This window comes from Plectrocnemia conspersa, unplaced genomic scaffold (assembly GCF_051122295.1).
Source record: "Plectrocnemia conspersa isolate PC_06_02 unplaced genomic scaffold, ASM5112229v1 ptg000001l, whole genome shotgun sequence".
NCBI classification, from domain to species: Eukaryota; Metazoa; Arthropoda; class Insecta; order Trichoptera; family Polycentropodidae; genus Plectrocnemia; species Plectrocnemia conspersa.
In genome coordinates, this window is record NW_028277165.1 from 3,353,162 (window position 1) to 3,368,864 (window position 15,703).

The window sequence follows — 15,703 nt, forward strand, 5'->3', positions numbered from 1 at the left end:
TTAAATATGAATGTATCGTCACGCTACTATTTATTTATAATATTGTTTATGCACATTATTGTTATAAATTATTATATGTATGTGTTATAAAACGGGGCTATATTTAAATGCCTACTAAAATATAAACCCTTGCGGTAAATAACATTGCGTTCGTGATTAAAGACAAAATGTATTTTCAAATTAAAATACTTTCTCTATCTCGCGCTATCGCATTATTAATTAATAAGCATCGGTGTTTAACTATAAAAATCGCAACTTTGAGCCTGATGTTTCACATGTACAATATTTTTATGACCGTTTTATAGAAACGAAGAAGACAATAGATACGTGCGTGTGTATCTCATAATGGAAATCTACCGCAGGGTCTATTATGTGTTCCGAAAAAAACATACATATGAAAAAGGAGGATCTTTTAACGATTCGAAACGTAGAGCGGACCCTATGAACCCGATTGTTACGTTCTAACGATGGTCTATTATTACAATTTGTACAAAAAACACGTAATAACTAAAGTTGCATTCACGGAAAACTGTATGTATGTATATAATAACGCGTAAAACGAGGACGTTCGGCGCCGATAATTTCGGTTTATGAGTTATGAAGGCGCTTAAAAATATTTTTGGGTCATATGATAAGATACTTTTTTAAACAAAGCTATCGGAATTTATGGAACAATGACGGAAAAAATACGCTACGGCAATTATAAACGAATTTAGTTACTATTGCACAAGATTTTTTGATACAGAAACGACTGTTTGAGATAAAAAAATATTAGTGGCGAATAAAAACCATTTAGTCAGATGCGTTCTGTATATAAATACATAAATTAAAGAAAGAGCAACTGATTCAACGAAAGGCGCTTGCGTATTTACATTTCTATGTGCTTTTTTAGAATTTTAACGAGGCCATCGAGTTATTTTCAACGCGCGAATATTTTCGCTTAACGACCAACAGTCATAAAGAGAGTTTATTTTTTTTATTAGAAAAAATAAATAATTTATAAAAGTCGCACGATAACGTTTTTAACCGCGTCATGTTTGCTTTTCGAATGCTAATTTGCGATAAGCGAGTTTCTCCGTAATTATTACATAAATAAAAAATAATAATTACTCCACATATTGACGTTCCGCGATTGCGCGAGACGGATCGGATTAGCTACAGTGCGTTCGGAGAGTCGCTATTTAATTATGCAATTTATTGTCTGGAATAATTTATCCGAGGTTAAGCGGTCACTTGCGATATTTGAAGCCGCAGAAGGTCAAAATAAAATAGAGACCCTAAGAAATTTGAGATTCAAAGGTGAGCCGTTTCGAACACAAAAGCTGAATTTATCGTATGGATGCAAAAGCGGCCATTAGCGCTCGTTCTTTTTTTTATGAATGCATAAAAAATCTATGAATCTTCTTTTTAACGCGTTGACCTTTGAAGTACCCACGATTGGCTCTCGAGTATAATATAAAATATGACGACCTTTACTTATACGAGTCGGTAAAAAGCTTTTCATGTTTTATTTTTGAAACACGTACACATTTTTTGTCGTCGCCGAGAATAATAAAAAATGGCGTCACTGTTCAATCACACATGAATAGTGTCAGCTTTACAAATAAATTGGTTTTCACACAAACACGTAAATTTTATGCGTATAATATATTATATGTGAATACATATCGTTATCGGCAAACTTCGCCCATAATACGCACACGTTTTATTTATTTTTTAAGTTGTTGAAAAAACATGTTTTTTGACACAGTCGATTCGTTTTATAAGCGCATTTCAATACGCATACATAAGAGACGCTTATTTTATCAATCACTTTTTATCAAGCACACCGACACATTTTATTTTTGGCACAAGATCACATTTGCGTTTTTATGATTATCACTCGTATCTGCGGGGGGTTTCGTAATATAGATGATGCAAAATAAAACCACTGTTCCGTGTAATAATAATTTTTGGTATGTATTTGGCAATACTCGCAAACTTTTTAATACAATATATTCGCATACAACAAGTGTAAGTCAACAATAAGCGTATAATCTTCTAATTTTTAAGTCGAAAAATAATAGTTTACATTTTGATCGGTTCTCGCCCCCGCCGCGCGACTGCGGGGGCTCACTACTAAAAATAACTTACATGTATAAATATAATTTTTTATCATTTTTTTCATCATTTTCACCTTCATCATAGATATACACATATGTATATAATATATATACACACACACAAACTGAACTCCCGAACGAATGGCATCTAGATATATAATATAGAAATCGTTGGTCGATAACTATGTTACAAATACACAATGTTTTAAACAATAATGAACAAATAAAAGGTTAAAATCCTAAGAAGCGAACCGCGGTAGCGGTCAGTCGGTCCTTCGAATGGGTTGGGTTGGGTTGTATTGTATTGTATTTTATAATATAGGTACGAAACGAATAGGACTAGCGAGCGTTTTTATATTACATACGGCGAAACCTCAATCTATCGATGCAAATTTTGCATACGATATAATAATATAATATAAATGAAATAATTACAAAATATACACTTCATAAACACCGTATAGTTTAATAAATGAGTTCCGCTCGAATTAAACTCGAATTTGAACATGATACGGGTAGAAAATTGTCTACAAGCGACGATCAAGGCATTGGTGAATATGTGGAAGATTTTTATTTTTAAATCCTATCACTTTTTGAATTGAAAAATAGCACATTACATTTTAAAAACACAACAAACTGAATCGAGCTGATTTACAGCAAAAAAGAGCGGTCGAGGTTTCACCGTACGTTTCGAGTAACTATACGTTAGAATGTTTTATATATGTATGTGCCGTCGCGCTTTTTACGATTACTATTTGTACATGACGATCGGATAGTTTTGATAGACGGCGTCTTGGGCGAAAGTCTTGGCGCGATAGGGCGAAACGAGCGGGTTACCCTGTAGCGCGTCGAAAGTCTTATCACAGTTTTGCACGTTGGAGTTTTGCACGTCGACGGATAGGCCCGTCTCCGGGGCGTAGGGGTGAGTCCTGTGCCTGGGGTGGCTGCGCTGCCTGGGCGCGCACTTGCCGAAGGAGCTGTTCTCTAAGGTGTCGCCCTCCTTGGGAGCGAACTGCGGCGCGACCGTCGGCAAGGCGCAGGATCCTAGGGTCCTGCAGCAGGCGGCGGGCGGCCAGTTGGGTCGCCTTCCCCTGGGGGCGACCGCAGGAGGCGGCGGAGGAGGCAGCTCGAACGCCGACGCCGCCGGGAGGTTGTTGACGAAGGGGCAGCGCCTGAGGCTGTCGAGCCTCCGGAAGTGCGCCGGGTGTATCATCAGCAGAGGTTCCACTTTGACTCCCTGGGGCGGCTTGGCGCACTCGGGGAGCTCGTACTCCACGCTGCAGTCCACGTGCAGCGGTATCGAGTAGTCCTTGTCGGGCCTGGGCCAGGCCTTGGTGGGCCGCGGCGGGGTGGCCGGCAGAGCGGCGTACACCGCCGCCTGCGGCTGGAACCGCTCAGCGGCTAGAGCCATGCTACAGCGACATGGCGCGCGCACGAAAAGACACGTCCGAACGCGACACGGGCCGCGAGCGCAGTGACGGCCGAGCACTGCAGCGCTTACGTCACGGAATCAGCTGTGGCGAGAGACGGCGCGCGCACGACGCGCAGAGACATCTGGCGGACGCCGGGGCAATCGCACAAATCCAGGGGTTGCAAACCGACAAATATTTTTTCACTTAAAACTACAATTTTTATATTTGCTATTTATATCATTTAAGTACTCTGTTCATTTATACACATCTGGAAATTCATATTATAATATATTGTACGTATGTTATAATTTTAAAATTTTGATTTTCGTATTTTAAAGATTCAATTTGGTGATGAAACCAAAGTAAGATGGAAACAAATGACAAAGAAATATTTCAGAACCTCTTGTTAAGATTTTGTCTGTGAGCGTGGGATAATTTTAATATATGAATTTACTTATCGTAAAAACACGCGAAAGGGTTCACCCGCCCCAATATATTGTTGACAGCAAAAATGTGTTTCTACTATGAGTCAAAAGATTAACAGAAACTTTATGAAGTTCCGATCATTGTCAACTCTCGCGGATTATAAAATTTTATAATCTTCTATTTATGAAGCACCTAATTGTTCAAGCAGAATTTGCTCTTTATGTATATACATAAGTAAAAAATAAATATTTTTTGTCACTTCTAAATCAATATTAAATATTAATTACCTAATCAAATAATTTATTCTGTGTAATTGATATAAAAATTGCATTGGAGTATTAAAAAAAATCTGTTCACAACTCTTGCTAGAGAGATATCCATAACCGATGGATAACAAGCGATCAAGACTGTATGTCGTGTGTATTTTAAGCAAATACTCATTCTTATTTATTTTTTTGTTAAGCGGCAAATGTTTTAGGATGCAGAAACGATATGTGTCATAAAAATTGCATTGTGAAACAATACTGTCGGACTGTTCAATAGGAATGTCTTGTCTTTTTTCGATACACCACTCTAAATGGGTTTTGCGAAATAGAAGAATTTGAGTGAGATACAGTAGTGGTAAATTAAAGGTGTCCACCTTGAAAAACTTACATTTCTTTGTATTACGATGTTTCACAAATTATTTTATTTAATTTTTGTGTTTTAAAATATTATCAACCATATTAGTTTTGTAGCAAACAATATTTTTAATTTTCAAACATTTTTATGAATATCAAACTATGTTTACGTTACGCGTATTGCTTTAGCAAAAATGATTTTTATGAATATATTTGTAAAAAATATTAGGTGGGGACTTACATTGATAATTTAATTGCAGTTGCATAAATAATTTTGGGAAAATTTGTGGAGAATGTTAATTAAATAAATTTAATAATGTATTAATTCTTACTAATTTGGAGATTATGTATATTTTAAAAAATAGCGCCTTTAAATTATCTACTGGTGCTCTTCAAGGTTTATTTTTAGTTGACTATTTACAATATTCTCAAGTGATTGACTAACAAAACTTATATTTAACTCGCAGACGATGCAACAATTATAATTTATTATAATAATACCTATGGAGCAGTAGATAACCTTTATGCTTATGTAAAAATGAAGCGTAGAATAGTTAATTTATATTGGAAATGTAACTAAAAATGTGTTCTATTATATATAATTTTTTTCGGGGGAAAATAGATTTTTAATTTTTTGCGTTGCGCGGCATCTTTAGTAATGATTTAATATATGTAATTTAGTATTTAATATATTTGCATACTTATAACATTATATTACATTTTTCCTTGAAATATTACGTTTTATTTAAAACAGTTTATATTTTTTTATTTTAACTTTGTTTGTTAACAGATGACGTACTACTTAGATATTTACATTTTTAACTTTCCTCAATACAAGTACGATTTAAATGAAAATAAAATACAACGAAAGGATATATTTGCGAAAATGAATATATCATATTCCCCATGTACCTGAAACGCTCTTTGCTTATACGTAGTTTTTTTGTAACAATCTTTGGGATTTTCCATTTTTGTCATTTTTGAACGAAGAAGACTTGTGTAAATAAAAAAATGTTATCGCGTAAAATTTTCGGGTCGCGTTTCGTATAAATTTTGTCTCGAGCAAATACAAAGAGGAAAAGCAAATTCCATTAAGAATTTTCCCGTTAGGATAAGCGCGCGACTTTGACGAGTTTTGATCTCGCATAAATCGCACCTTTCACGTCTATTGATCGAAGATAAGACTTACTAGTCATATAGATAAGCCAAAGTGTCCATATAGAAGAAAAAAACCCAGACCCCAAGCAGGTAGCATTGCAAAATTTCAATTAACCAGTTTGGTACTGATAAGCTTTTAAACCTTGTATGCTGATTGATTACAATCTTTACGTATATATTTAGTAACTCGTAACGAAAAAATAGAATAATAAATATACTAATAAATTCAAATTGATAAAATAGTAATTAAAAAAATATTAAATTATATTTTACAGTGAAATTCCTATAGTTTTAAGAAATATTTCTGATAATGAATTAATTTTCAACTTATAAATATTGTATAAAAAACAATTGCTAAAGTTATCAGTAAATATAAATAACCTTCATTTTAATTACATTTATATTATATCGCTGAATTATAAACCTTTCTATGGCAAAATATTAAGGTTAGAGGTTGAGGCTAAAAGTCGATATTAGTCATGAATTTACTATAAAATTTTATACGATCAAATACAAGTTATTACCTACGTGATATGTGAACTAATAATTTATTTTTTATGCGTAAATTTGTATGATATGAATTGTTTGTTGTAATAACAATACATAAAATATCTACAATTCTTAGGAAATACAGCATTAAATTATGTTTAAATTGTAACTGTAATCCAGAATATAAATAGGAAGAGGTCGTTCGAAAATCGTTAAAATTACGCATTCACAGAATGAACGTTTAAAACGTCATTTTCGACGTATTCAAATACATCTATAGCTTGTAGCTACTACATTATGTCTCTATATATCAAAGCTACGCTATGCTATGCTCGTGTGCAATTAAAGCTAATAAAAGGTTGTCATCATCAAAACGACATTAGCTACGATGCAGCCGCCATTAATTTCACATTACTCCTAGAATATGTTATATATTTATGTTCATGCTAGATCATTTTGGGATCTTATCGTGGATAGGCTAAATCGGAAATGATTTGCCTATTTGCAAAAAAGACTTTTGAGATTTTTGAATGGGTTTTTTTAAGTTATTTTTTAGAGATGCTCGAACAGCATCCACTTTTAAGATATCTCGTTCGTGTATTTTTTGCTCATTATATTCCCATCAAGATTAAGATATAAATTTCATTAAAACGCCACGGCAAAAACTTAATTGCATCTGCGTTATAAAATCGGGCCCGTTCGCTTTATGGCCCACAGACCGCGTTTAATAAAATCAATATTAAAAAGCTTTTTTTTCATCATGTTTGCATGCTTATAAACTTGACCGACATTATCTAAGAATGAAGTTATTTAACACGGGAAAGATTAATAGCATTATTAATATTACGTACGGATATACTGCCCAAGGCATTACAATTCAATCTGTTATGCAAAATATTTATCTAAAAATAGTATAAATATAAAACATGGAGTGTGTGTTCATGCAATAGTATGTAAAGTCCTTAACACAATAATATAGCTTGAATAACAAAGATTATAAAAAAATCTATGCTACGCTTTAAAGGTTAATCTAACATGAAGATATTGCCTAGTACAGTTTTTTATCGATAAAATCACAGCGAAGAAATTAAACCGTTAAGAATATTTTACCGCTTTCCGTTGATGTTGATTTAATTTTGAGTGCATATATATTTGTTAAATATAAATGTCTTCATATTAAATTAGATAAGAAATTATTATCAGAATAACTAAAACAAAAATACGAGGAATACACAGGTACACAGCTCGCTAAAATAAATAGACAATAATTAGCTACGAAACACACTTTCACAAATTGTGAAAATTTACAAAGCACTTTAGGTGCAAAGGAACTAGCAAATACATTTTTTTCTGTACAGATTCATCAAACCAAATGAGTGGTTCTTCAAAATTTATCCCAGTTTATTTTTGACAGGTCCAGGTTTAAGGCAGTCTCGCTCAATGAATTACGAAAAGTCTGAATAATCGATATTAAAATGACTCTCTGGATATAAAAACAGTTCTCGTAGTCCTGAACGTAAATAAATTATTGCAATACATGGAAAAGTTTAATACAACTGATTCACTAAAATCAAACTTTTTCTATATAAGTTATTGGGTAATTTGGGTAAAGTAATTTACATTTATAATAAAAAATAAAATAGACTGGTTTGCTTTTTATAAAATGTTTGTATGAATGTTTTTCCAAATATTGAATAGTTGCCTCATCAATAAATATATTTCTTTCAACTAGAACAAATCTTTAGCAATCAAAGCCTGGCATATTTTTCATTGCTAACTAAATTTAAATTATCTCTGTTGGTACCTAAATTAATTGCTTGGTATCTAAATTAATATCACATTTTTTTATATTTATTTGTAGCATAGAAAGGGTTAACTCGTACCTATTATTATTTATTCAAGAAATTATATTTAAAATCATTGTCTGTTTGAATTTCTATGTCTTCAAGAGGCAATTTAATGATCTGGAAATTCTTGCGGTAATCTATAAAAAAGTATACGCATATCCACCGTGCGATAAGCCCTTAAATATATTCGCAGAAATACGATAAAACAGAAATCTACCATAAGCTACCTGATATATTATGTAAAAACTGAAATTGTTAAAATCAAATACAATTTTTTTTTTGATACGAAATAGAGCTTTCGAATGTTCTTACGTTACCGTTTAAAAAAATTAAAAAAACAAAGTATTTTTTCCAAAACACGTTTAGTGTTATGAGTCGATCGACCCGCCATACATACGCTCATAAGACTTGCAATATATTTAAGGTCAGTGTGAGCTTATTTATACATATTTAAAGTTGAATTTTTGTGACAGTATAGAATTCTGAAGCATCCTGTATATGTTTGTTAGCAAAATCCAATGTGTCATTTTTTTGCAAAATGGCGACAAGTATAAAAATTTAAACACTCGTAACTCAGTAGGTTTAAATTTTAACATAAAGATTGCTATACATGAAACGCTTAGAAGCCTAAACTACATCCAAATAAAATATAAAAAAAATAGGTTTTTGCTTCAAAACAAGCGATGTATCAGTTCGATCGGACCCCCATACGAGCCATTTTGAGACTTTCAGAAGAGTTAACGCTCTTAACTGTTTGGTTTTAAAGATTAAAAGTTAAATTTTTAGTGTCATATAGAACTATACGTTTTGTATGAAAAAAATATATAATTTTTTTTTACAAAATGGCGGCCAATGTAAAAATACAATGTAGCTTAACTTTGCAAAATTAAATCCTACTGAAAAATGACGCATGCAAAAAGTGTTTAGAAGTTTAATTTACATTTAAAAACAATTTTTAATTATTTTTTTTAATAAAAAACGAGTATTACGGTATATTGACCGGGCCCCCGAACGAGCTTTTATGCGACTTGGCATATAGTTAACGCTCGTATTTGGTTCCTTTTAAAGTTATAGTACTACATCAATTATATAATTATAGGTTAGGAAAATATATTTTAACTGCATATTTCTAACCATAGGTGTATCTCCCATTTATCGCCAATACATATGTATAGTGAGGAATAGGAAAACACCACTTAAACCATCGACGATGCAGGAATTCCCATTCGATTTCAAGAGGGAATCTTGGCATCAGGTGGAGTGGAGCAATGGCGCAATCAACTCTCTAGTACTATCAAAGGCATAATTGCCCCAAAAATTGATCATTCCACATTATGCAATCTGCTCGACTGTGGAGTGGCGATTTCAATTCTCTCTTTCCAGATTCACCGTTAATTAGTCTCGGTGCACAATAATGACCGAATTGAAAAGTTAGTCGTTGTCCGGGGGGGGGCAAAACGCGTTTTGTCGGAGACAATGGCGCGTTGTGCGGGTTCATTATTTCAATATGCAAATGCCTTTTTTCGAACAACAATACTGTACTGGCGCACCGTGAATAAAACACGGAACTCGACTCGAGCGCCGGAAGTCCTGTCAAAACTCATTATGGACCACCGAGTGTCGACAATTCAACGTTTTTTCATAACCCCTTTCGCTGGATCGATTCAATGGACCAGAGGTGGTCAACCCTCATTAGACGTTCAGACTTGTCATGACTCATGAAAAATTCTGAACAAAGCTTTTACGCTTTGATCGGTTCATTTAAGGATATCCTAAACCAAAACGGGTTTCTCCTATCTATCCAGCGCTTATCTTATATTTTTCAGTCAATTTATGGAACGCTACTGTAAAAGATTCTCGGATTATGTTGCCCAAATATCCTATTTTACAACTTAAGTGTGTTACATGTGTGAAGAAACCTTTTAAATAACATAAATACATTGTCATTGCTTCAAAATATAAATATTGCCAAAAAAAGATAGCATTTTCTACAACATTTAACATGCAACATGCATTACAACAGGACAAGCGAAACACATTCAGCACATACAACTAAATAGTGAGACACCCGTCTAAAATCAGTGAAATATAATTTTTAAGTATAAAATATAATCAAAAAATCACAGTATAAATGTTATTATTGAGTAGTGGAAACTTAATAATTTTATAGATAAAAAATATGCACTATAGTAAGAAAATTTCAATCCCTCGGTAATTATTTTATGAGATCAAAATTTTAACCCTTGAACCTATTGAGATAGCAACTCGATTTTAATCTTTTAAACACTTTACTAGGAAATAAATTAAAACTTGTATTCCATTATAAATTTAATATAATATTAAAACAGGTTTATTATGTAAATAATTTTAAATTAACTACATATTTCGTTTTTATTAATGCACTTTCCCCTGAAGACCTTTGTGATCAAATTGATGAAATCAATGAATATTTCATCGACGTCCGTCTTTAAATGTAAGCAGTGTGTAAACAATAGTTAAGAGTTATTGTGAAATATTTGAAAAGGAAGATTTCTTATAACCCAAATTCTTAATCGCGTAGCTAAATCTAAATTTTCAAGCATTATTTTTTTATACTAAAATATATTTATAATCACGATTTCTTATCTTGACTTGAGTTAAACATAAGTAAAACCTGTTTCTTATATTAAAAATAAATTAGAAAAAAAACATTGTTGTAATATAAATTTGATTAGATTTTAATTTAAATTATCGATGTCGTAAAAAAACTATTATAAAGGCACTTATTTCAACTTTCACGTTTCGTTATTGTTCGCTCAAAGCAATTTTTATTGGCAAACAACGGTTGTTGATTTTGCCCCATTGTGGTTTAATAACACAATTAAATTTAATTAAATTGACCTCACAGCCAGGAAGACAATGTTTGACGAGAGTCCAAAATAGACCATTGTCTTTTCCGATACAATATTGTAATACATTTCACCGTTTTTGCACTGAATAAATATGTATTCAAGCGACAACAAACAATACGAAGGTGTTTTAACTTTTTAGCCACACGTGTGACTTTTAGTTTTAATCGCAGACCAAATTGACTAATTTAATAAAATAATTTGCCTGTTTTATACCATAAAAAATAATTAGGTAAATTGTGCTATTTATACGCATTTTTCTATATTTCAATCATCTATAAGATAATTTATTTAAAATTATTTATTATATACAATGTGTTATTCGTGTAATAAATATTTTATCGCTAAAAATGTTCCGCCTCTTTCCCGGCATCGACGTATTGATATGCAAAATATGCCTTTAATATAAAATCTCTCAACAGATTAAAATATATTATTTATGTTTGTACACATGATATAAAAAAATTCTAAGAACGTTCAATCGAAATAGACAATGCTGCAAATAAAACTTTATTTCCTTTCAGAATCCTTCCTTTTCTCAGTGAGAATAGCAAAATATATACCTTACGGATTCGCAGAAGTTTTATATTATTAGTGCTGCATTATCGAACCTTTTATCATATTTACCTGACCAGGTATTTTCAGTAAAGCAGTTCAAAACCTGTGGTTTCATTGTGTACGTTCGACTTGCTCATGTCTGGATTGTTGTAAAGTTGATGGAGCGTTTACTTATTTAAAAGAAAAAATCCATGACTTGCGTTTCAAGTATAAGTAGTAAAATACAATAGAAAAAATATGGTCATTCTGACCGGAATTTTATGAAAAGGAATTATTTTATAAATAAATATATTTTTAGCAAAAAAAATATGCTAAAACATGCAGATAACCATAAATATTTCATTTTACTTTGACTTATAACCATACTTTCTATAAATATATATGAACGGTATATAAAAAACATGTTGGAAAGTTAAATCTAGCTAAAACTACTTAAAAATTCTTATTTATAACGAGTGTATCTCAACATTTTTCGTACCGCGCAAATAAGCAGGTGCAACTACCTTTAATAGCATGTAACAACCAGTATCGAAAACGCACGAAAATAATATGTCGTTAAGAATAGTACATAGATCGACAACATTTTTAACATTTCCAACTTGATATTATTTTTAAAAAACTACTATTTAAATTGGAGCAACTGGTTACATATCACAATAAATAAATTGCAGACATTTTGTCGATAAAATGCTATTTTATGACCGCTCGTTCACACTATAACAGTATAACGTACTTTGGGACAATCAAACTGAATTTTTTCCAAATTGGTGAATTGACAATAAGCCTTTAGTCCAGTGCTATTCAAATGCTGGTCCATGGACAAAAACCAGTCAGTGAGCTGTCAGCAGCTAATCCGTTAATCTAATAATAACATTAAGGCCTAATCAAAACAAAAATCAAATGTAAGTATGCGTAGCTATATACTTATTTACCTTAACATTAACTATATATATTAACTATTTAACATTTTTAATAGATAAAATACAGTAACAAAATTAAAGAACTATTTTTTTATTGCTCAAAATATGGCTTTCCCGCTTCTTGAAAGAGCGTACTTTTTATCAAAAGATAAGACTCGTCTATTAATTATTATAATATTTATAAATTCCCATTTTAATTAAGAAAAAAATATATAATATAATGATGATTAAATAGTACTATAGGGATTTCAGACACCTGAATAATTTGTTATAAGTTAGATGTCACTCTGTCACCGTATTTTCACAACAATGGAAAAGAGGTCTTGTTACCAAACATTTATTGAAAATATTTGACGGACCACATAATGGCATATCCGCATAATAAGTATCGCTAAAAATACTCTTTGTTTGGAAAGGATAAGCGATAGAATTTTAGCGCTTTACCGAGTCATTCTAGTGGTCATTTTAAACAAACGATAACGGAGATTAATCCATATCGAAAGTCGAGCCACACACACGATATTTACAAAAAAATGAAAGAAAGATTTCGTGATCAGATAATTGCTTTAATAATTGCGAATATTGCACAGATCACCTAATAGCACACTAATAAGTACCACTAAAACTACTCTATGTTTGGAAAGGACGCGCGATAAACAATACGTTCTACCCGGCGCATAAGAATATTGTTTTTCAACGTCAGCCATCTGCACCAGTGGCCTAGTCAGGATTTTTCCAAGCAGGGGGGGGGGGGGTTGCGAAGAAAATAATCAATCATCCACTTTTTTATATTATAAAATTAGTTAAAGGCTAAATAAATAAATTTATTAAGCATCGTAGTGAGGTTTTTATCATAAGCTGAATAATTAAATACAAATTAACTGCGCCAAATAAATGTTTAACATTATATAACTGGTTTAAAAAAATCAATCATCAATTTTTATTTGACATAAAATTTGATGTATACATTTTTTTTATTTTAATGGTTCTACTCTCTACGTAATTATATATTTGTATCCAACTTAGTTTACGCTAACTATCCCACGAAAACTGCGACCCTAATTTTAACCAGACCCCTAAAGGAAAGGAAAGGTCTCTAAACTTATGCATCATCGCCCGAACAAATAATAAGGCATGGACGGCTCCCGACTATCTATCAAATCTAAAAGTTCTCCAAACTCAAATGAATACTCTCAAAGTTCGGCGAAACTTTTCCCAGGGCCGGATCAGCCGCGGGCGACCGCTCCGGACCTTAATTCGAACCGTTTTAAATCCCGACAGATTACTTAAGCATTAAACTCGAAACTGATTTATGCGTTCTAAAGCCGCTATGACATTCGACAATCTTTTCGTCTGTCAAGTGACATTCTAGATTTAAGTTGGTCAACTTGTTATTTTTTTTATTTTATCAAACGACACATCCACGAATTCCGTTATTGTCTCTTTTTATATCTATTCTCGTTTGGCAAATCGGGTAAGCCCCTGTTTTTTTCAAATCTTAATCTCTGTTTCGTAACAGAAAGGTGTTGCTAATTAACCTCGTTAAGCAGATGGAATAAATTGTCTTTATGTAATCATTTTGAGGGGCGTTATATTTTGTGTGGGCGTAAATTTTTATCTCATATACATACATATTATAATATTACTGAAAAAATGTATGTTTTTTAAAATATATAAATGGATATGTCTCAGACGTAAAATTACAAAAAAATGTTAAGTGGGCTCTTGACTTTTATTAGCTATTGATTGCACTTTTTATACTATATACATATGTACTTATAAGAGTGTGAAATAAGGATAATTTTCACAGTGTAATATGAAATCCGGGTTATTCGTATTAGAAATTAAAAAAATATTTGAAAATTGCATCACAATTTTCAATGAAATGAACGCAAAATGGAATATAATACAAAAAATAAATATGTGAAGTCTTCAATAATAGCGTTTATATATAATTAAACGACAATGGTTTGCCTTAATATGATATATTAGAAAAAACAGAACATCCAAAATTGCACAATTGCTACGCAGACTTTCAAAAGCCATCAATTACTACAAAAACTCATTCAAATATTTTCCTCATAAGTTTCAAAAGTCGTATAGAAAAACCCCAATGCGACATTGTTTGAATTAGACTTTTTAATTATATTGAAACTAGCTTTTAAAAAGGAGGGTATTCGGATGTTAAGATAGACCCTAACGTCTCTTATTAGGATCATAATATAATATATGACACCCAGACAAAGAAGAAGGAAGACTCGCAAATTTAACTCAAGCGTCCGATTCAGACATATACATTTTTCACACTTATATTTTTATATTTTAAATAATATCAGACTTCTAAGCTCCCTCCGGGCGATGCAAAGTTGTCATTATCGATGATGGGAGATGAGAGGTTCACCACAACAATCACTATTTTTTTTTGTTACCGAGTCAACAAACAAAAAAATATCTAATGGCGATTAGGCTCGCTCGACGTCGTCGGATATTTAGATTAGATTGGCTCGATTAGATGTTCGGCCACGGTGTAAATAAGCGAGCTATTATCGTACCTGGGCTGTTTGCTTTGTTTGTTTGTAGAATGATCGAAAATCCAGCTGGATCGAATCGGGGATCTACGAACAAACATTGAGAGTGTTTGTTTTATTTTTTTCGCTAGACTCTCTTTATTTGTTTTATTACTGGCGCGATAAAAGTACGCGGCTTGATTACGACTGTAAGACTTTACCAATTTATTGTCCTTCCAAGAATGGATTTTTACAACAGAGCTACTTATCCTCTTAACATTTCATGGTGTATATTGTTAAAATAAAAATGGTTTCAAAAGTAAATGATTCAATTATGCATTAGGTATAGCAATAAATTCATGATAGATTCATTGAAACTATAATTCTATATGTACTGATCATTTTTGCAGATATAGCATATACTTTTATTTATCGCGAATTTCAGGAAGCGTCTTTTCTGGAGCATTTTGGGGAAATTTCGCAAACGCGAGCAGGTTATTGTCGGGAATTATTAACGGAACTTGGCAGAGTCGGCAGCTGGAGAGGACAAGTTCCCCAACCGAGTTTTTATTGTAGTCCAGGCCCGGATGGGGGATTAGAGAATGTCAAAATGTCATCTTATTATATTATATATATATATATATATATATATATATATATATATATATATATATATATATATATATATATATATATATATATATATATATATATATGTATAAATATATGTCGGTGAGCTCGGACGAAACGGGTTGTACCAAAGCTTGCTTTTATAC

The 15,703-nt window shown here is 32.2% G+C and overlaps 1 protein-coding gene and 1 long non-coding RNA gene across 2 annotated transcripts in view; both read right to left on the minus strand.

Annotated features, from left to right (window-relative positions):
• LOC148238455 (uncharacterized) overlaps nt 1-15,703 on the minus strand; it is a 516,616-nt gene that overhangs the window by 479,775 nt on the left and 21,138 nt on the right. The window lies entirely within an intron of this gene.
• Nucleotides 1,934-5,384, minus strand: LOC148238461 (uncharacterized). The gene has a single exon (XM_088184857.1). The coding sequence runs from the start codon at nt 3,511-3,513 to the stop codon at nt 2,854-2,856; it is 660 nt and encodes a 219-aa protein (XP_088040983.1). The 5' UTR covers nt 3,514-5,384; the 3' UTR covers nt 1,934-2,853.

What these genes read in the sequence shown, in the direction of transcription:
- LOC148238461 (XM_088184857.1), bottom strand. Translation starts at nt 3,513, where the DNA reads ATGGCTCTAGCCGCTGAGCGGTTCCAGCCGCAGGCGGCGGTGTACGCC.